Genomic DNA, 23,370 nt, shown 5'->3' with positions numbered 1-23,370 from the left:
GCCACGATGTTGGTTTCTTCATCGATGACCTCGTAGTCGCCGATGCTGAACCTGGAGCGCGGAGAGGCAACGAGTAATCACGTCACTGCTAATGGGGTGAATTCATCGGCGAGGAAATGAAAATGTTTGGTACTATTTTTGGGGACAATACAGGAGCTTATTTCTAATGAGTCTGAGGTTTGCTGCACTTATTCAAGTTTTGATTATACCGTCCGGGCCAATAAACAATGTTTATGATATTGGCCCGAAAGCATCTTGTGGGATACCCGCTTGTGAAGAATAAGTCAACATTAAATCCTGCATATTAACATTGTTTGAAGTCTTGTAGACACTGTTGTGGTTATGAATATATTACTCGAAGGATGTCTTGTAATCCTGATTCATGAGGTACGGGTCAAGTTTCCGTCGTGAATATGTGTGCAAGTGGTTATTTTTGTGTCGTTGGAAGTGCATCACAATACATAAATCATAAAAGTCATTATAAGCAAAGACATTTTTTTTGTTTTTGATGTAAGCATGACATTAACTTGTCATTATGGTATCTGTGCATGTGTGGTGCTCATGAATATAATACATCAATACATGCTGGAAACTCAATGTTTCCACCTCTATCTGCCCCCGTGTAGATAACATATATTTGATTAGACTTGAGGCCTGCCTGCCTTACATTTACATATTAATGAGAAAATATAATTCTCTTGAAAGCACTACTACTGTTTCAGGCTTTAAAAGTACTAAACACATAGGGTTTGATGAGTGGAAACACAGCATGTTGGCTAAAAATAAATTAGAATAAATGCATTAATTAGCTTAATCAATGGATTCATTAGAGTAACTCGCGCCGCTATTAGTTAATCACAATGAAGAGTGTGTGATGTAATTCATGTTATGTAATACATCAGATTAACTCATGTACTGTAGCTTAAGTTCAATTTGGAGGCATTTTATTTTCTGCTACTTTATAGGCAAATATTGTACTTTATTTAATCCTTTGTGGAATGAGCTTAATCAACAAATACATTAGAATGTAATATAAGATCACTGCATCATTATCATAGTTCTTTAAAAAAACAGTATTCTGGAATGGGTCATTCTTATAAGAAGTACTTTTAAAAGCTATCCTCTTCCTGTTTCGGTTGCGTAACGGTTTGAACCGCAACTTCCTTTGTTCCCTAAATCGAGTCAAAATCTAATGCAGATTGTTGCCTTTATTCTTGAGCCGTTAGTGTACCACCAACATTTCCTTCATCATTTGTTTTTAAAGCAAAAACTTGTCTATTGCCACCAATAAAAAAATGTCTTAAACATACCAAACTGCATGCCAGCCAGTGGGCAGCCAGTCCAAAAACACACACCAGCAGGACCAGTACAGCCGCCCCGTACTCAATGTAGTGATCCAGTTTGCGGGCAACCCGAACCCAGACGGAGAAGCCGGACCACCTTAAGTGAGCTGAACAGACTACTGATCCCCTAAAACAGGAGTGAGACACAAAGAGAGGACATCTGAAACAATATTTATACCAGAGAAAAAGTATGAATTTATATATTTATTGGAAAAGTGAAAAGTTACTGGAAGTGTTACTTTCTATTCATGATTTAAAATTGAATGTTAAGCAAAACCTGAAATTAAATTAAATACCAAGATGATACTGATTTTGACACATGGTAACACTTTTATACGCACTATAAATAGTTGATAAATCTATTCATTAAACCCTAGTATGTAGTTGTATGCAAGTGTTTATCAATGTGCAGTGTTTGCCAACAGAGATACATAAATATAAATAAAACTCTTCATCTGCTTTCACTTTAAACTTTTGTATTGATGATGGAAAAGTATCAATGAAACTGTGAACATTAAATATGATTAAGTTATGTACCTCAGTGTTTGCTCAGGGTATTACTTCCACATCAGATATTGAACAAAACACACATCAGAACCCTTTAAAAGCATTTTAAAGAATTAATATAAAGTGTATGAACCGACAGCAAATGTGATATGAAGAAGAAAACACAAACAAGACGGGGAAAAAAACCCCCACAAGATTCAAAAAGAGTAAACGTATGCCGACTTGATATTTAACACATTCTACAATGTGATGACATTTTACAACTTCTAGCCGTTACATAAACAGCAGCTAAATATACTCAGCTTAACTGTATATATTGAAACACCCACTCAGACAATTGCAGTCCTATCAGTTTGCTGCATACGCACGCGTGCGTGTGCGTGTGTGTGTGTGTGTGTGTGTGTGTGTGTGTGTGTGTGTGTGTGTGTGTGTGTGTGTGTGTGTGTGTGTGTGTGTGTGTGTGTGTGTGTGTGTGTGTGTGTGTGTGTGTGTGTGTGTGTGTGTGTGTGTGTGTGTGTGTGTGTGTGTGTGTACTGGCAGGGTTATTGATTTGCTAATGTGCTGTGGTCTGCAATGAGAGTACAACTGCAGCGCTGGCTGTCACTTGATCTGCTCCAGCTGCCTGCCAGACACCTCGGCTTCCCTCAAATCACTTTACAGACCTGAGCTCCAACAGAATCCGACAATCAGCACAATCGTGTTTTTGAGTTCTGCTGCAAAAACTCTGCAAACACAAAAATCCCTGTGCTTTAAATGTGAAGCGAAAGCCGGCGGGCGTAAACAAAGCTTTTAAATGAGCTCAGGTTAGTAAATGGACTAAAGTACATCCGTCAACAACTCTAAAGATCACAAAATCAAACAATGCATCTTCTTTGTTTAATCAATACACAAACTGAGATGAAAAAGCGGAAGTTAGGCTACATGCTAGCTGATGACTACATGCTAGCTGATGGCTACATGCTAGCTGATTCCTCCCGCTAACAGTCTTTGTGCTAAATGGGGCAAACCGGGGTCAGAATCAAACGGGCGATGTTATTCGCCTTCCTGCTGAGACTGTTACAAAAAAAAAAAAAAAGAGTTCATAAAGATTAGATCAGATCAACACCACAATCATCTCTGTGTGTTGGAGCCATGGCCATGAGACGGTTAGCCTAGCCTAGCATAAAGACTGCAGGAGGCAAGAAGAAACAGCTAGCCTTTCACCAAAGATCAGAAATACACACGCCTCAAAATCTCACTAATTAACACAATGTATTTGGATTGTTTAATTTCCCCTCATTCCCCTGCTTATTGCTAAACTAAACTAACCGACCCCTGGGTCACACAGATGTAACACCGGCAAGAAAGGAAAATAAAGCGTATTTCTCCAAAAAGGTGACTTATTCCTTTTAGACATCATTGTGTGTAAAGAAAAGTAGTTTGATTACCAATTACAACTCACCATTACTTTTTGTTGTCCAACTGAATGTAGAAGGAGGCAGTATATCACGCAAGCATTTCTCACATTGAGGCCTTCTTTTGAAAGACTTCATTTTCCTGATGATTTTAATGAAAGATGAAATCTTTAAAAGTTCTCAGGAAACAAATCTAAAAAGTTGAATATTACATTACATTTCATTTAGCTGACGTTTTTTTTATCCAAAGCGCTTTCATTTATTATCAAATTACTTTGTAAGCAGTAGTGGCAGGTTTCACATTTTAATTTTGAAAAGGGGAAGTCTGTGTTTAATAAAATAATAATAATGATAATAATAACTTTTACCATTATAAAATGATGAAAAGCAATTAGTTAATTTGTGAAAGAACCAAAAGGTTCTGTTGATCACTTTCTCGTTCCTCAAACCTTTTATCTGGTCAAATTATACTTTTATGTTTCATAAGCTAACGTGTACTACATTAAATCATAACGAAAAGCCATACATTAAAGCTTCCGACACCCGATTTGGTGAAGTCGCTAAATAGGAAATTCGGGAAAAGATGCCGTCAAAAGTGACTCAAAGAAAGATGTGGTTTAAGGCGAAGCACACCATGTTTAAAACTCTTTGCCATTGAAGCATATTTTCCATGCCAGGATGACTTTAATCTCATTGCTGCAGTCAATTTGTCACAAGTGACATGTTTGTTACTGCCGACGCGAGGACTGAATCGGCTCTCATGCAGCTTTAATGACGCAGCTTTTCCATTTTCAAATTGTACTGTAGAACATAATCTGATGGATGTTATCTCCTGGCACTGAAAAGCTTTAGCAAGAAAAAAAAAAGAAAAGAAAAAGAAAATAAACCAAGCGGCACAAATCTTTACTGGTTTTCTGTGACATTCATGTCACGCATTGATGCTTCTGCCGTCGTACTCTCATTGAGCGCGACGGCTGAAATGTCGGTGCGAGAATAAACGTCACAGGAAACGTTGAGCGTGTGTGTGACTGTTGCTGCTGAAGCCCGTTCGTCAAGTGTGCGTGTGTGTGTGTGTGTCTCCACGTAAAATAAGACACACATTTGTAATATCATCATATTCTAATCAAACTGAAGCCTACTTGAGTGACAGCTCGGTGGTTCCAATTCTTCCCATCACGTCCCATAGAAGAGGTGTGGGGGGTGGGAAGGGGTGGGGGGGGGGGGGAGAAGGCCATGCAAACAGAACAGATGAAAAAGAAGAAACACAAAAAAATGAAGCACAAGTAAGAGAGGAGACACTTCGATCAGTAGCAAGCGATAAATAAACATGACAAAAATCAATACTCAACAAAGGCTTCAAAATTAAAAAGAAACATAAAACCGTCTGTGTGTTGGTGAAGCCGGTGCCGTGTGACCAACGCATGCACCATCAACGCTTTGCCGCAACATTAGGTGGTTTCATTGGCCGCCGCTTATGGGTTATCAGTCATTAGAAACTGAAATGACACGATGCCGCTCTCGAGGTAACGCGCGCCACTTTAAGGATTGCCCAGAACAACTTTGACAGCCGCTTCTCCTTAATGGTCTTACCCTCCCTATTTAGAAACCTGTAGGGTGGAGAGAAAAAAAAATCGGCCATCAAAGTTATTCATGTCAGTCGTTGACGTCCGGGAGCAACAAGCAAGATGTTTCAGGCCCTTGCTTTAATAACACGGGAGAATGTTTACCCGGCTCTCATGTACCCTTGTCGTGGATTGCCTCGAAGAAATTTGAAGCAAATTGGAGTAACTGAGTTGTTGCAGAGACACAGTGGAAGATGATCCTGGAAGCGGACGGTCATCTTTCACGTTGCTTTACAGCCAGTGGGTCCGTACTCTTGTCAGAGGCTAAACGTACACTTGAAACTCACAGAAAGCTGTACTGTAAAGTGAAGGCATGCAACGAAATAAATACTCTAAATTCTATATAAATTCAGAAAATAGTGAAAAATGTCTTTCTTAAAGTACTAAAAGTCAAACGGGACATCGAAAAAAGTCAAATACTCAATGTAAAACGGTATTGTGTTGCATTATATATATATATATATATATATATATATATATATATATATTTCTTTGGGTGAGCTCGAACGGATGGCCGATGATATATAAAATAAGACGTTTTCAAATAGAAAGCATTCGTTTTAAGGTCTTTTATTAAAAGATCTTTTCAATAAATGCAGAATTGTAAGTCTCACCAATAAAAGTAGGCTACGATGACACCCTCTCTGTTGACGCCTCAGTGAAACACATCAAACATTAATGATACGATTGTGGCAGCTACTGAGCTACTGTTTACATATAAAGTATTCAGGTCATTCTTTCATCTGTCAGCTCTCTACATCTATCTTTTTTTCTGTCTGTGCAATGCATGATGGTAGTTAGCTCTGAAGTTAGTGATTAGGAATTTTACACAACATTGCATTGTGAGATTCTTTCCAGCACTGTAAACAAATATTAATATTATAGATTTATCTGCCGATTATCTTCTGTGGAGTAGTTTTCAAGTTTTTATTTTAACCTCTAGCAGCGCTGTGGAAGAGCTTTAAAGTGGAATGACAATATTTTCCCCCTATTCCACTAATCTCCAGGTATCAAAACACGCCGAGATATGCAATATTGCACCTGCAAAAGGCAGGAAAGAAGAAGACTATTAACAGGTAAGCATGGATGGAAACAATACAGTTTAATAAAATCAGCTTTGCAAATGTTTTATTAGGAGGGAAATGCTTTTTGCTTTTCAACTTTAGGATGTTGTTGGACATCAAGGATACTCGCAACACAGTCCAAAATGTAAATATATTCAGTTTTCTATTGAACACGCCAGCAAACCAGCAGAATTTTGTCTCCCAAAACTGACACTTGTATTTAGGATGCTGAAAGGTTGAAAGACTAGAAAGGGGACAAAATGCTGCAAATACAACTCAACAATTTTTTTTTTCAAAGCAGTACCGAAGCATTTCATATTAGCTCGTACGGTGTGTGCTACCCAACGTACATGGTGGTGCTCGCTGTGACGCACCACGCCGTTTAATGCTTTCACTGCAACACACACACACACACACACACACACACACACACACACACACACACACACACACACACACACACACACACACCACACACACACACACACACACACACACACACACACACACACACACACACACACACACACACACACACACACACACACACACACACACACACACACACACACACACACACACACACACACACACACGGCAAGCAGCACCTCGAGGCTCCATTTAAATCAATGTGTGAACATTTGCAGCCGATTCAGAAGCTGTGGTTGCACCATAAAAATATATTTTATATATCAGTTGCAGCTAGAGATATAACTCATAACTATCCTAACTGGTCAACAAATAAACAACCGGTTCTTTTAACACTGAGACTTTCAGTAAATCTTCAACCACCACTATACAATCTAACGTATTCACATAATAATAATAATTCATCCAGTTAAAAAAGGGACTGGCTCAAAATGCTCGTTTTAAAACAACACGCCTCAGTTTTAATCACAGCGCAGGATTCAGCCCTTTTGTCAGCTGTCATTAGGTGTTAATGGTTTCAGGGCGGCACGGCAGAGCTCTGAAGAGTGCATCAGTTTAATAATGTAACACTCCTTCCCCAATTAAAATGTGCCAATTATCTCAAGATCCTGCCATGGCACTCAAGCAAAAACTCATTACGGTCAAACATTTATGAATTCGCAAACAAGTATATTATTATGTTGCTCATTCCAACCTCGGCTTTTCACCGTCACTGTACAGAACAACAACCTGTGAACAGGATCTTTATCGTCTACGTCATGTCAGTATTGAGTTCCTGCGTGGAAACCTAATAACCTGTCAAGAACCTCAGAAATTATCACCTCTTGAATTGTTGCAACTGTCCCCGATTTAAAAATGACCAAAAGCGGCGCAGACAGAGCACAAATACAACTTTTTAAAAATGTGTTAGCATTAAAATAAATCTTTTTTTATTGTATTTGTAAAAAGCAGACATTATTTACTGTATATTTCTCAAAGTTGGGAACCCACGTCCATTTTAGCGGAGGGCATGGGCCTGCCTCTACCACATCCACCGCAGGTATCAGATTAAAACTTAGCGCAAAGTCACGTAAAACATTAACGTTTAATACAGTTAACTCAACTGGCCTCCTGTGTGTTGCAGTCGTCAGTTTATCAAAAGCGTTGATGTTTCAGTACAATGACGGAGGTTATTTAGTTGCAATCGACAGGTGAGTTTCTCTTTGTTGGTCACCAGTCTGCTCATAGAAAACTGGCCTGTGTGTAACAGTGTGAATGTGAGTCTCCACAATATTTAGGAAATATTCCTAAAACACAATATCTTTATATAATTACGTAGATAACATAAGTATGTATATTTCTTATATTAATAAATTGACCGTTCAAAAAGGTGCAAAGTGTAATGTCTGGCTAGAATCTTCCAATCTGTCCCCACGAGGAGACAAAGAAGTAGAGCTTGTCAAAAATACATTATTGGTCCAAGTGTGTTTTTAAAGAAAAGAAATGTTGCATAAATGAGAAGACAACTTGCATCCTTCTCCGCCAGGAGGATGCTTTGCAGCAGCTTTGAGAAACCACCAGTTATCAGTTAATGCCCCTCAACTCTTTGAAGGTGGCAAGAAATTACACATCACACCACACAAAAAGCCATTTGCAATTTCACAGCTCAAGTTGACGTAATCCGATTCACCAAATCGCTTGTTTTGTCTGACCAGCTCTCCAAAACCCAAAGATCTTAAAATAACAATGATGTATACATCGTTGTTATTTTAAAATCTAAAATTAAAACTTATTTTTGAGGAGCTGGTGGCGAAGAAGTTTGGGCCGTTTGCTCAGTATCATTAATCAATTATCAAACAATTTGCTGATTATTTTATGTCAATCTACTTAAAATGTCCTGTCAACATTTTCCAAACCTCAAAGTATTCCAATTGCTTGCCATGTCCAACCAAGAGTCCAAAACCCCAAAGTATTTGTTTACAATCCCCTCAGACAAAGAAAAGAGCAGACCACCGCAACTCACCTCATCCACATTCTCGAAGGCGTTGATGACGTCGTACGGCAGGCAGGACAGCAGGTCGATAACAAACCAGGTCTTCAGGTAGTTCATCCGGATCAGCTTGGGGTCCGAGATGACCTCGCCGGCGGGTCCGACGAACGTGGTGTGGAAGTTCAAAACGATGTCCACCAGGAAGATGACGTCCACGATGCTGTCCACCACCAGCCACGTCACGTTGTTCTGCTTCATCTTGAAGGAGACGTTGTAGGGCACCATGATGGCGGTGTAGAAGGTGAGGATGAGGATCACCCAGTCCCACGTGGTCTTGAAGAGGCAGTAGTGCAGGATGATGTGCGGAGGGGTTTTGGGAGTCTCCTGTTTGTATTGAGGTAGGATATCTGAGCCGAGCTGCAGTACCTAACAAAAAGAGCCAGTCAGCTAAACCCAGAAACCCAGATAGATGAATAAATAAAACACAGCAGGAGGCCAGACAATGGATACTGACCATACTGACCGACTATAGATCACCAACTCATAACAGGAGCGGTGTCGGCTAAGATTCCTCTGTTCCTCTCTGAGTTTCTTCCAATATACAGTGCTAATATTTACTGAATCAAATCATAAAAACCAGGTACAGTCCCCCGTACCTCAGCTAAGCGGGAGTGCTTGTGGACATTCTCTCCCTTGTGAACTGTGGGCTGCAGCTGTTGTAAGACTCCTCTGCTGCTCGTTAGAGCTCGAGTCAGTCGAGCAAACTTCCCCCAGCCTGAGGATTACACACAGATAAAAGTATGCACGATCTTTAACATGATGCTTTTCAAGATGTTTTCTGGTTAAATGTTTTGCATTTATACGGTGCCTTTTTTTTAATCTTCAAAAGCTGCACATGACGCATCGACATTCAGCCATTAAAACACACATTCATACACTGATGGCAAAGGCTGCTATGCAAGGTGCCACCTGCTTATCAGGATCTATACTAATCACACACACACACACGCACGCACGCACGCACGCACGCACGCACGCCATTAGCACAGCCTTCAGGAGCAATGTGGGGTTCAGTATCTTGTCCAAGGACACTTTGACATGCTGACTGGAGGAGCCGGGTATCGGACAGCCAATCTTCCGATGAGTGAACGGCCCGCTCCACCTCAGAGACCCAGGACTGTCGATTGTTTTCTGGGTCTACGGAACGTGTTCAGAGTTTGCAGGAGGCTCTGAAAATACTGTGAATACAGCGTTCCAAAAAAGCGGAGTTTACATTTTAACTAATGGCTTTATTCATGTGAATGTTTGGTCGAGCAGTATCAAAGCCACTAACGATATGGTTTTGCGCTGCTCGTTGTGAAAAGTCCAATTAGTCTTTAAATCACGGTTTATATTCTACTGCATAACCTTTTGTGCATTTGTATCTCGCTCTTAAATTCATCTTTCTGGTGGATTCGAGAACTTTTAACTGTCGACTACTGATCCACGAAGAATAACAATCGTTAACGAACTCGATTAAAAGAGCACTCAACCGATTAAAACGTGATATTTGTTGTTTCAAACGCATGGTTTTTTTTTTAGGGAAATTCAAAGCAGTTTCCCTTCGACTCTACTGAGCTTTTCTAACATCAGCTGAGGTTTTTTTTGTTTTCTGGGCCGCAGCTTTTGCCTTTTACTTCACTCTCACTGCTCTCGTGGTTCTTGGCTGCAGCGGGCAGCTGTTTTTCGTTAAAAACCAATCCGTTTAAAAAAAAAAAAGGTGCACGCTATCTACTGAGCACCAAAGTTAGTGACGACACAGATTTTCACACAAGAGTTGGTTGAGTCTAAAAACAGAGCTGAAAGGAGAGTGAAGGTTGGACTCACATTGGCTCCTTACCAGCTGGATGCGTGAAAAAAAGGAAACTATGTTCTGTATACAGCTTGTGTCTGTGGCCCAAAACAATCTGCTATTGTGGGTTTAAAGTACTTGGTTTAGGCTAAAAAGAGACTGCTGGTAAGAATAAACAGTGAGGAAAATCCTAACCTATAGCGTATGTGGGCTACTGCACTTTTTATTTTTATTTTGTATCTTTGTCGGATTCTTTGCTTTCGGTCCCTCTCTCCTACAAATCAATGCTGGTTATTGATCAATTGTTAGAAAGAGGGCGGAAGCTAAATCTTTACTCGAGCAACATGCTTGACAAATACCTGTTACGCTACCTGTTGAGGCGCAACTACAATCTCCCGTTTCATAATAATTCCCCCATCCGGTTTTCCGTCACTGGTGCTCGTTGGGAGTTTCACTGATTCCGGTTCCATTTTGGCTCGTCTTCAGCAGCTGTACAGTCCAATGAATCATCTGTTGTGATCGAGTGCCGATAAACATCACAATGGGTGTTGGACTGAGTGGGCGTTTGCCGGAGCAGATGCACAATGCACAGGGTCGGATGGTGATCGCCCGGCAGAGTAATGTTACCTCGGCCCCTGTCGCTTTATAATCTCTGTACAAAGTTTGCGATCCTACGAGTCTGCCACGCAACGTGCACAATTTTTTTTTTAAAGAATTAACTTTCAAATCGGCAGAGTCATAAAAGACATCCTTTCTGATCGAAGGCATGACCGTGTTGAATTGGTTGACACTGACCTTTGGAGGAATCGTCTTCGATGGGCTGTTTGAAGGCGGTGATGTCACTGAACGTGCAAAGAAACAGGACCACTTTCTCTTGCTCGTTTCGAATGGGAGCGATCTTCACAAAAAACCAAACCGGCGTCCCTGAAAGTATAAAAAGAACAACGCACTCATATTTAGCTGCAGCACCATCCGCTTATTTTTAGAGGAAATGACACCGAGTGCACGTAGAGCAGAAATCTTGATTGCGTGGTGTAAACGGAGATGTTCTAGACTTGCTAAACGTGCTTGTTTTCCTGTAACACCTGCCAGCAGAGAGAGCGTATACCTGCTATCGGAAACTATGGTTTCTCTGGTCTGGCTGACAAATAATTAGCACATTTCCACAGAGGTAGAAATGTTCTGGGCTGCCTTTGAACTCAACTGTATAGGAACTCTGAACACATTTGCATGACAAGAGAAGGGGGGTTGGGGAAACAAATTGTACTCTTTTCCTCACGTGAGACTCGCTACTTACTGTTTTTCTTATACATCAGTATTTCAAACGAGTTCATCTCGTAATTCTCGAATGTTAGCCGCACTTTTTCCGTTGTGTCCTTGTCCGTGAGCTCCCCGTACATGAAGCTGGAGAACACAAAGGGGAGAAAACAACTTGAGTATTCAATAGGCAGAGGCCCATTGGACGAGCGAGCTCAGGTTCTTGACCAGCTGTGATGAGGAAGGCTTGCGATCATCCTCATGTGTTGGTTGCTAAGTATTTGCTGGTTTCGGCGACTGGTCCTGTTCTCTGATTTCTTAGATGGCAACTATTTATAGGTTATCCGTATTTTTAAGCAAACAAACTAATGATATGCAGTTTATCAGGCTCACATCTAACCTGTGCAAACCAGATTGCCATTTAGAGACGTCTAGGTACGTACATTGAGTAATTAAGCTATGTCAAATATAATGTAGAAGTAGATTAAAACTCATTGAAATGTATCCTGAAATCATAAAAAAAAGATAAATGCAGCCCACTGTCTAATTGGCCAAAAGCAAAGTACTTCTCAAAAACAAATTAAAGCGGAAGATGGGTCAAGCAACCGTGGGCACATTAAACCGCGCTGAAGAGACATTCATCTCACCTTGCTTGTTACTGCCACACTCAGTAGCAGTCTGTTCCAGCATGATCTAAATATAACTCGGAGTTTGTTATGGAATTTAAAAAAAAGGAAGGCTAAATTTAATGAGACTACATCCCGACGCTGCACAGACTACTTTTCAGACCAGTGCTTGATGTAACACCACTGGTGAATGTCCTCTCTTTCTTCTTCTCTCTTCCTTTGAGACAGGAGGAATGTGACTTGCTTCAAAAGGAAAAGCAATTCCTCAACCGACGCTGGTCATGCGTGAAGAAATTCCCACAGGTTTGACACTGTATGTTTACAGGATCCGGTATCATACGAAACAACATATGCATAATTGAGGAGACACACAACACATTAAGAGCAGCCGAGATGGAAATAACATCTTTGATCCGCACACATCTGCTGCAAAAGAGGCTTCGATATTAGACTTAAACACTCTGGGGAGACGAGCATACATTTTATGTTGGAGTCATCCTCAAAATCATCAAGCATCCAAACTCTATGAATGTTTTATTGCCTCGTTATCAGGCTCAAGGAGATGTTAGACAGAAAGAAAATCTAAAAAGACCATACGTTTAAAAGACATAAGAGGTATGAATATTAATGAAATAGGGATACCTATTAAAACTATTTATCATGAACCAACAAACCCACATTTTTAATATGGTACAAAGCATGTAGTCGAAGAGTTAGGCCTCATGTAAAACTAGAATTACCGTCTCACGGTTGGATGCCTCGTCAAGTCAGTCAAGTTTCAGTTTACTTCATCATTTTATCCTTCTTAGACTTTTGTGTAAATTGTTTTAATTAGCATTTTAATGATTCAGCTATGGCCAAACATGGGTTTTGTGAGGTCACAGTGACCTTTGACCACCAAAACCAGTTCATCCTCGAGTCCAAGTGGACGTTTACACCAGATTTGAAGAAATTCCCTCAAGGCATTCCTGAGATATCGTATTCACGGACATGAACATTTTTCGACGCAGAGGTATAAAAAAATAAGAAAGTCTTCCTTTTAAAGGAGTTTATACATGGAACGGTGTTGAGGGAGGAACTGACACTGGAGAATACTTTGTCACATCAGCTTTTAGCTAAATGCCAACATCAGTGTCTACAGCTGAGAGGAGATACCATTAGTTTTGCAGGTGGTTGGTCATGAACAACAGTATTTAACTTATTTTGACCTGATGATGCAGGTAGATGAAAAGTAAAAGGGACCACAAAGTTATTACCATTCATCTTCTATATATCTTTTAAACTGGAGAAAATGGGGAGGCTTAAACTCAACAACTGCAGATTTACAGATAAATGTTGAACGTCATAAACACTGGATTCCACTAAATAGGCTAAAACATTAAATGTATTTATTTTACTTTTTAGGTATACAAAGACAAACCAGGTAGCGCGTGTCCGTTTCAGACTGTGTTAAGGCCTGATATGTGTGTATTTACATATATATAGCATTTTGTTATTTGGGTTTTTTAAATTTTCTGACTGCTGTATATCAGTTAAATTGTAATGCAACTTTGGCAGTAGTGGTACCGATTACTTGCTAGCTAGCAGCGTAACCGCCTGGTAACAGGTGGGAGATGCTCTGTCGCTATACTGCACATTCAAGAGCAAAAATTAGATGGAGAATACAGAGAGAGAGACCGGTGATGCACTAACATGTGTCCAAGAAGTATAAGTATATGTATGTATGTATGTATGTATGTATGTATGTATGTATGTATGTATGTATATATATATATATATATATATATGTGTGTGTGTGTGTGTGTGTGTGTTCTTCTTCTTGGACACATGTTAGTGCTGTTACCAGGCGGTTATGCTGCTAGCTAGCAAGTAATCTGACTGTATATAAAGATGAACAACGTGTTTCCACTTATATCCCGGAAATGGCAGCTGCCATCTTTTGCCGTGATTCGTGAATCAACTTCCCAGTACCGACACTTGAATAGTCCTTATAGGCCCGGATACAGCATTATCCTGTCAATCACGACATCACACCTCCTTTTTATAAAAATAATATTGTGATGTGAATTTAGTTTTTCAGTTAGCAGTTGTCTTGCAAACCAAGCAAGCTATTTCACTAGCTAGATGAGACTAATGTGTTGCCATTAGGCTGCAACAATGAAATAATTCAATCTTACAGTAAATGTACTATTAATATCGTATCTTTACTCTTTTATGTTTACTTGATTCATTACTGTGTTTCACTTCCTATAAAAAAAAAAAAAACTTCATGTTGACCTTTCATTGTTCTTTTCACAATACCTTTGTGTCTGGCTGTTGCGTCCAGTAAATACTACAAAAGGCTTGCGGCATAGTTAAATTGATTGAAATGTATGGTAATTTTTCTACATATTAAACCAATTGCATGTGAACTCTTTACATGTCGACACAATTTGGATTTTAAATAGTCAGAAGTTTTGTTTTCTTGTTGTAAACACATGACTTCACTCCATCTAGTAACCCAAAAAATTACAAATGGTCATACACACAGTTCAGTATTTGTATTGGCAAGCGTTCTGAAGCTTATGCTTAGGGACCCGAAGGTCTAAATAAGTAATGGCCTCAATGTGCTGTGACATACGGCATCTCCCACAACATAAGAAATCTCCCACAGTTTAAAACCTGGCAGCAGAAACTGTTTCCATGTGATTCTATTAATAAAGTGCTTACTGGCACGCTTACTACAATAAACAGTTAGTTAAGAGTTCCTCTTTACTCCTTTATGCGAACGGTTTTGGAGCGAGCACCCTGTAGACACCGTCCAAAGCTTTCACCATTGCAGAGTTTCAGTTGTTACAACTCGATTACATCACAGATTTGTCTTTTAACTGGTTTCTATCTTTGTCTTAAATTATGGGAACGTTATATTCCTTTTAACTGCGAGTGATATTCTCATTTCACTTCTCTCATTATGGTTGCTACACAGAGCTAATAACTTTATTTAATGTTTGAAATTAAGACCCATGAATCAAAAAGCTTGGCGGCTCCTCATAGCCAAGCGAGCAGCATTGCTATCGGTTGGTTGGTCCACAATTTTAGCCCAAATATCTCAACGACAACACAATGAATCGCCATCAAATTTGATACAGACATCCATGTTCACCAGAGGATGAACCCCGACGACTCTGGGGATCGCCTGACTTTTCCTCTAGTGCTACCATTAGGTTGAAATCTGTGTTTTTGAGTAAAATCCCTCAACGACTATTGGATGGATTTATCCCCCCTCAGGATGAATTGAAATAGCTTTGGTGATACCTCGACTTAATCAGAACATCTTCATCATCGAAATGTCAGTTTGCACAATACTTTGCTTTAGGATTAAATACTTGCAAAATTGAAGACGTTCACATCAGCCCGAGACGTACTTTGTTTTACTAAGTGCTGTTAGAAAATAGCAAATATTACAATCTAATTACACTCAACTAAGATGATGAATGTGGCATGACCGTAGACTCTCTTAACCACAACTGACTGATTCAACCAAGATCAAATCTCACTGTTTGATTTAAAAATAGTTTCAATCTTTCTGATGCATTAACTCATCCTCTCAACCTGCTACAGTAATCAATAAGGAATCATGCAAAATAATCAAAACACTGCACATGTGCAATGGTCCCATGTAATGAGTATTTTCAGCACTGTTTCCCCTTTCTCTTAAAATAAGCCAAAATGTTCCATAGAGAGTTCAAAACCACTAACATGAGCACAAACACCGGGACACGGTATAGACCTGCAGCTCATTAATTAGTAATTCCCTCAAAATGAGGATGCTCTGCCTGGTGTTAAATACAAATAAACGGATACATTTAAGAGAAAATTGCTATAATAAACTCACTCTCAGCAAGAGCTCCACGAAACCTTTTACTGCAGGCACTATGACATAAAAGAAAAGAAGCCTTGTAGAGAATATTATCCTCTCTCCGACTGCTCTAAAACTGCAGCATGATTATTTTAGCTTTGCCAGCCAAGATGCTCATCCAGATTAAGAAGATAGCTGTAGCAACTTCTTGCAATGGCCTATCTGGAACGTGGATCTAATACAGCAAAATATGCAGATAAAATAAAAAATAAGTTTGTACGAGTTAAAGATGCAGCTTGACATTTGCGTTTCTGCATCTCATTTCTTTAGCATTTGAAAACTGTAATCCTCACACATCTCAGACACACAGAGCCTCTTGCCTACCTGCAGGTGCTGCTTTTCTGCATCACTTCTGCTCTGTGGTACCCCGACAACTTGCAGAAACCATCATTGCTGTAGACGATGGGCCAGTCTACTATCTGGGCGTTCCCCAGGACAAAGTTGGTGTCTGTTTGAAAGCAAACAGGGAAGAAGGGCAAATTAACTCAAAATGGTTGCAGTATAACAAATACAAAAAAACATTATACAGAAGCTTAAAATCCAAATATCTGCTCCCATTAATCAGTAGTAGCTCGTTAGTAATACTTTTCACCATCTTGTGGTGTACTTTTGTGTGTTGCTTAGATAGATGATGCATCAGGCCTAGCTGTTATATATGTTTCTGGGAAAACAGTACTTGTGTTTGTCATTAATTAAATGGTCTAATTTAGCTATTCCTTATTGGCACGTAAACTTTACAAATATTAATATCCATGGTCATCGATTTTTAAATGTCAAGGAAAACCAGAGTACATTAATATTTTGCATATTAAAATGTTCGCATAGTCAAAATATCAATAAATCGGAGTAAATATTTAGTTGCAGGTCCATTTTTAATGGCTTAATTTGCTTCAGTCCTATTTTTAAACCTCAGCCATTTTAAAAAGGAAAAGTGTGTACCATTAAGGAGGATATATTGGCAGAAATGGAATATTAAGTATGTTTTCTTTCGTGTGTAATCAACTCAACATAAGAATAGTTGGGTTTCTTAGAGTGAGACGTTTATACTGAGCGAGTCCTCTTTATGGAGGCATGTTGTACCGCCATGTTTCTGCTGTAACCCAGAACGGACAAACCAAACACTGGCTCTCGAGAGGGACATTTACGTTTTATTGCGTCGGCCACCGTAGTTTTCCTCCGTGCTCGGCCGCTAGATGACGCCCAATTCTACGCTGCACCTTAAAAAACACCATATTCATATTCTAATGACAATTATCCCATCCTGTATTGACATTATTAATGTGTGCATCTCATTTTGACACCTAATATCAAATAAAAATATAAATGTGCAAAACAATGTGAATGAAATGCATTTGTTTGTTTGTAAGCAACATTTTGTTGATGGCTGGGTTTAAAAAATCTGATATTGCAAACCAGTTTTCAACAATTATTTTTGACTTATTATAAATGCATCCACATCATTTTGGCAAAACGTAAAAAAAACTTAAGAAAAAGAGCAGATGCAATAGTTTTAAATGGCACAAGAGAAGTGATTAAAACTGGGGATAAAACCCTCAAAAATAAAAAAATGTTTATGGCAAATCCCAAAGCAAACGGCCCTGCTATGAACACAGACTACAACAATGTGGCGACACAGGGTGGATTTAAAAAATACCTGGCACAAAACACGTACAACATTTTCCTCTTTTGTACCACACGAGCACACACCCACAGAGAAAGAAATCTTTGATCACGTCAAAATTAAAAACACATTGACAAGACGACCACAAGCATGAGAACACTGAATATGACGCACGAGACGTTCCATGCCAACGTGTTATTTTACAATGATCACATGAATGTTGATCTTGCGATATAAAGAAAGTCCAAAGCTCCATTACTGTCGTTAGCCCTGGATTTGCCGATGTTGCAGCAAGCGTTCAATAATATTTTTGAACAATCTCAAAATGTAAATTAACAGCATTTGGTATAGAACATTTTGTGCTACATTACAAAGAGATATACCGTAAAGAAAACATAAGCAGCACACCAAACTAAACTTTATAGTACCTGTCTGTTTATGTGACAGTGTCCAAACTGAAATGTTTGAAAAGGAAAGAAGGTTAACAGATTACAGTGAGAAACATCCGTTGGACGTCAGACAAAAGAGATGGAACGTGTGTCAACCAAAATAAACAATTCACCAATGTGAATTAAGCAATCCTCACTGTTGCTAACCTGAATGCTACACTCTAAAAACTTGTATTTGTGACATAATACAGAAGTAGGCGTTACCATTAGCCTACTGTGGACTTATGCTAAAGCCACTATAAACAGATACATTTTGAAACAAGCCGACACTCTGCTAGCCTTCACCATTGATGCTAACATGCAGTTGTTCGCTTACTTACACATCCGGCAGCCTTGGAGCAACTTACCATTCATTTGGAGTCATGCGTCTTCAAGTTTGTGTCCATCTGATGTATTAAAGTCTGATATTCACCCTACTTTTTAACTTTCTTTTAACAACTTCTGAGAGAAATGTGAGTCTTTAGCTGCTAGCTAATAGATTTAGCTTCAGCGAATGCTAGTCGCTAACTTTGTCCGCCATTTGGTGCTGTGCAAGATGGGCAGGCCAGAATAATGACTTAAATTAAGCTAAAAATGGCCTTAGAGCTACAAAGTCTAAAGTATGTTTGAAATAAAACATGTGTCTAAACATTTGTAGCATTTTATTGTTTGTGGACTTCTTCATAGATTCTTAGCACAAATTTACAAGGAAACGAAAACTAAATTATAGGATTAGAGTGTTTCAGTGGTCATACTGAGGATACGATGGCCACTACACTTGATTTAACGTCCTTTCATGCAATATATATGTTTACTTAAAATATTTATTGAAACAATTTACAAAAAAAAAATAGGTGTGTTTGTTTTGTAATTATCTTTAAAACGACTCAGTAACTCTGCATTCAAGGGCTAACACACTTCAAAGATTTGCATTAGTGTCCATGCTGGTCTACGGCCCATCACACACACACACTCGCATGCGGTATTTATACACAAATGTAGGCCAAAGACAAGTGCTTTGCTGATGTAGAAGACATCCAAATATCTGCTCCCTTGACATTTGTGTTAGTAGTTAATAGTACTTTTTACAAGAACATCTTGTCTTTTGGTGTGTTGAATATCAAACAGGCGTAGCTGTTTCAGATACGTTTGTGGGGGAAACTGTGAGTCCTTGTGTTTCTCATTAAATGGTCCAATTTCTGGCTAGGGGTATTGATCAAATAGTATTCCTTATTGTCACTTATATCTGCAGTCATCGATTTTTACATGTCATGGAAAACGAAGCACAATAATTATCATATGGCATATTGTGCACATTCAAAGGTTAGCAAAAGCCCACAAGCTAAACGTAATCGTGGTCAAAATGTAAAAAATCTCCATAGAGCTAAAAAGTTGGAGAAAATGCAGTCGTTCCATTCAAAGTAAATATAAATACTATCGATTTATGCAGCTGTTTTCAGTAAGAAAGCTCTAAAGAAAAACTACATGCTCAGCACCAATCAGCAGACAAGACAGTATTGACTGGCTGGTGAACGTAATGGAGAATAAATCAGCTTAAAGAGACAGATTTCTTTTTTTAAAGCACACAGCTAAAACAGAGGGATATTGTGATTTATAGCCAACACAACTTACAAATGATATTGTTGCTCCGTAACTGATGAATGTGTAAATAATCTAAGTTTGACACGTCAATTCATGAGGTAATGACGTGTCAGTCTTTCCTGACACAACCTGGCCAAAGTTATCGCAGGTTGAAACACTTTGAATTAACTTTTTTCAAATATGCAGCAGTGTCGCAGTACTGAGCACAACTGCTAATCATGCTAGCAGGTGCCTCACCTGCTTTCATTTGCTTTGCTGCTGCTCACCTCCAGCTGAACTTTACATTACAGATATACAGTATTTGACTAGCTTCATTTATGAGACCTGCCAAAATTGTGATTTTGAGGGTCTCCCTTGGTGTTTTTTCTGCTCATTTGGGTACATTTCACATTAGGTCCCTGGTGTTGTCCACGTTCACTCACTGGTATTATTCACCAACACTCAAATAGAGTGAAAGTTCAGAGAAAGAAAACAGACTTTTGTATGACCTTCCTTATATTGAAACTTTAATTTAGGTAGCGACGTCTAGACACAAATATGAATATCTGAAATAGAGACAGAAAAAGTAACCGCTCTAAATCCTGAACTTTGAAAGTCACACCAAAAGGAACATCTCATTGTTTGTGAACGCCCACCCATGCACCAGCACTGTGTGTCTCTCTCAAGTCACTCCATTGTGTCTCATCCTGCAGATTATAGTCTTTGCCCTTTTGTTTTTAGTTTGGGAGAGATTTACTGCTCGCTAATCCACAGACCGCCCACGGTCATAAGAAAAATATGTGCATGTGCTATTGTTTTTTAAAAGTTTGGATTATCCTTTTTCTTTTCTCTTTTCTATCATATATTTCACTTAAGGGATCCAGATTTCTTGCAAAGTTCATCTAAAGAAAAAGCATCTCTCTGGAAGGATTCACTCATCCTTTCTGAACACGTTGTTCCCTTCCGTCATAACACATTTTAATGTGCTACTGGGGCAGAGTGACAGTGTGGAACAAGGAGTGCATACACAGACACAAGGCACCCCTCTGGGGGAGTTGACCGTATTTTACACGAGTTAACTCCAAATCTAAATTTAACAAAAACCCATTTTAAAAAAAACGAGGTAATTATAGCTCAAACCAATTAGTTGGTGTTTGGCCCCACATGTGGTTCATGACAGAAACACACACACACACACACAGCGCTGCTGGTTCTGTTTCACAGTTAGCTGTCCAGTGTCAGTCTGATCTGTCACTTTCTATTGGATCTAATAATACAGAGAGGCTGAAGGATTACTGGCACCCCAAATGCCCCCAAAACACTGTAAGACCTTTTGGCAAGTTTCAGTTTTCAAACGATGTTAACCGTCTTCACACCTGCACAGCATACAGTGCACTAATTGGTCCAAACGAATGTCATTTAACTCACTGTTTTTGCAAATTATGCTGTAAAACAATAAAGTGAAAGAGAAATAACTTGCATATCTTTTACCAAAGGACTTCCCATTTACCTTTAAAAATTAGATTTGATTTTAGGTGATGTCTATCATTTTAAATAAATACATTTTAACAAGGTGAGATGAAAGCCATATTACAGTTAAAACTACTCAACCATCATTTTGTTCCATAATACGTCAAACTCCTCTCCGTTGGGTTGGTAATGTGTGATTATGTTCTCACTGGAAAAATCAAAAGATGGAGCAAAGCCTTTCAGGGCTCGATATAGTTTCCGTGGTTATTATCCTCAAATTGAACAGTATAGTCCTAATTGTAGGCCTAGCTTGAGGTTCGGTGGGCCTCCTATTAATATTTATTCTGATTCTGTTGGTTAATATGATGCATGAAATGTTTTCTAAAGGCTAAGACAAAAAAAGCCTGATAGTTTAATGTCAAACCAATGAAAGGGGGCTCATGGTGAAATCATCTCTGACATAATCCTACATGTCTTTAGACATTGATGAGTAGGCCTATATATTTTACATTAACCCAGACACGATATTTCTGGTCCATAGCATTGTTTACATGTAGGACTTCACGTGGCCTTATGTAGCTAATCAGAAGGCTAAGTACGTGTGATGGTGCGCAGATTGGGAACAGGAGCTTTTTCAGAAAAATATTTTTTTTTACAATAATTAACGGATTTTTTAAATTTTTTGACCACTCCGGTAGTTTTTCTTTCCTTCTACGTGACTCAATGAAAAAAACTAACTTTTTAATGCACTGTGAAGGCGAGTGATCCATCACTAATTGGCCTCCTTCGTTGTTTTCAATGTCGCTAATTAGTTGATTGGCTTGACGCGACCGGAAAGAAAAGACACAGATTTGCCTCTGATATATTTAAATGTCCCAGTCCAACGCACTCGTAAACGTCTCCATCCTTACCGTTCGACCGTCTGACGATATTCTCCAAAAAAGTATTCTGCGGGGCCACAAGTCCCCTCCGACCCCCCGCCATGCCGCCTCTTCACTCGGTCGTCTCGCCTGCGGGTGAATCTCTACTCCTCGACCTGCGGTTGGTCTTCATGGTTGTCGGCGGCTCCTGTGGATGTCTCGGAGAGTAAGCTCTGTTGTATGTCTGCTCTGCCTCCTCCTCAGCCCGGTGCGGTGGCGCCTCTGAATACGCACCTCATCATCCAGGAGACGAAAACAGCGCCTGGGCAAGAAAAAAAAAAAAAAAAACCCTGCGCAGGAGGGGGCCGGAGCTCCGCAAGCTCCGCACGTCTCCCGAACACGACCCGGAGCGCCACCTGCTGGACGATGCAACGCGCACGCCCACACGTTTTCATGCTAAATAATACTTCCAGTGGGGGACATTGATTATACTCCAATAAAATCAATTATCAGATGCAGTTTAACAGATTGTATCTAATATAAATAAAACATGCATATGATACGATTAGAAACGGCATCGTTAAACCTTTTCTGACGTTTTTATGTCAACATCCATCATTCTGTTAACTTAACTGAGGGTTTAAGTACATTTTGCTGATATGATTTCTGTATTTAATTAAGATCTTTAATGCTGGAGACAAAGCTTAAGATGGTGTATAACTGTATTTTTCATGTACATTATGTTATTATTCTGCTTGTTGACAATATCATCTTTATTTATTCAAGTTGTTCTGTATAAAGTTAACACAATGTAAACATTTATTTATATATATATATATATATATATTTTTTTTTTTAAAGAATTGAGGCAGGTATCATTGAGCAAAATAAAAACTGAACTGTAAAATAAGTTCATCGCACCTGTGGTTTCTCTATTTTTGTTTATTGGGTTCACCTGTTGTCTCAAGTGTATATCAGACTATGGTAACTATGGAAACCAGCAGGGCTCTGTGACAAGTGAAAAAGGTAAAACATAAATAAATAGATGAGCCATGTTGTTGTTTTTTGTCCATGAAGTAGTCGAGCACACGTTGGCTCAAGGCCAATAAAAGACAAAAAGATCTTCGCGTTGACGGATCTACTTTAGGGCTGATGATCATAACAGCAGAGACTATTTTTCTCCAAATAGAAGCAACTTACTGAGATTTAAGAGAATCACAAAAGTCAAATTTCATGAGAGTCATTAAGTGAGAGCGTTTCCACGAACCTTCGAGGATTTTCGAGCTTCAAAGGGATTAAACAGTCCAGTTTCAGCTACTGGGTTTACTGACAGTCACACCCCTTTAATACATTAAATGTAAAACAGCTAAATGCATATTACAGAGACCTTAACCGGTCATAACATTACATAAATGTGTCCCAACCTCCTCAAAAGAGGTTGTCCCACCCTTTCATCATTCAAGCAAGCCT

At 39.2% G+C, this 23,370-nt stretch overlaps 1 protein-coding gene across 1 annotated transcript in view; it reads right to left on the bottom strand.

The window, feature by feature from the left end:
- Positions 1 to 22,242, bottom strand: part of kcnh1a (potassium voltage-gated channel, subfamily H (eag-related), member 1a) — a 34,430-nt gene extending 12,188 nt beyond the window's left edge. The window contains 10 exon segments of the mRNA XM_034552062.1: positions 3 to 52; positions 1,313 to 1,415; positions 1,417 to 1,470; positions 8,362 to 8,754; positions 8,985 to 9,103; positions 10,955 to 11,083; positions 11,457 to 11,563; positions 16,265 to 16,388; positions 17,990 to 18,016; positions 21,952 to 22,242. Coding sequence (XP_034407953.1) covers positions 3 to 52; positions 1,313 to 1,415; positions 1,417 to 1,470; positions 8,362 to 8,754; positions 8,985 to 9,103; positions 10,955 to 11,083; positions 11,457 to 11,563; positions 16,265 to 16,388; positions 17,990 to 18,016; positions 21,952 to 22,024 — 1,179 coding nt within the window. The 5' untranslated portion in view covers positions 22,025 to 22,242.
- Between the last annotated feature and the right edge of the window lie 1,128 nt (positions 22,243 to 23,370).

Source organism: Cyclopterus lumpus, chromosome 15 (assembly GCF_009769545.1).
Source record: "Cyclopterus lumpus isolate fCycLum1 chromosome 15, fCycLum1.pri, whole genome shotgun sequence".
In the NCBI taxonomy this organism is placed as follows: Eukaryota; Metazoa; Chordata; class Actinopteri; order Perciformes; family Cyclopteridae; genus Cyclopterus; species Cyclopterus lumpus.
The sequence above is the reverse complement of the archived record's forward strand: the minus strand, read 5'-3'. Positions and strand labels throughout refer to the sequence as shown.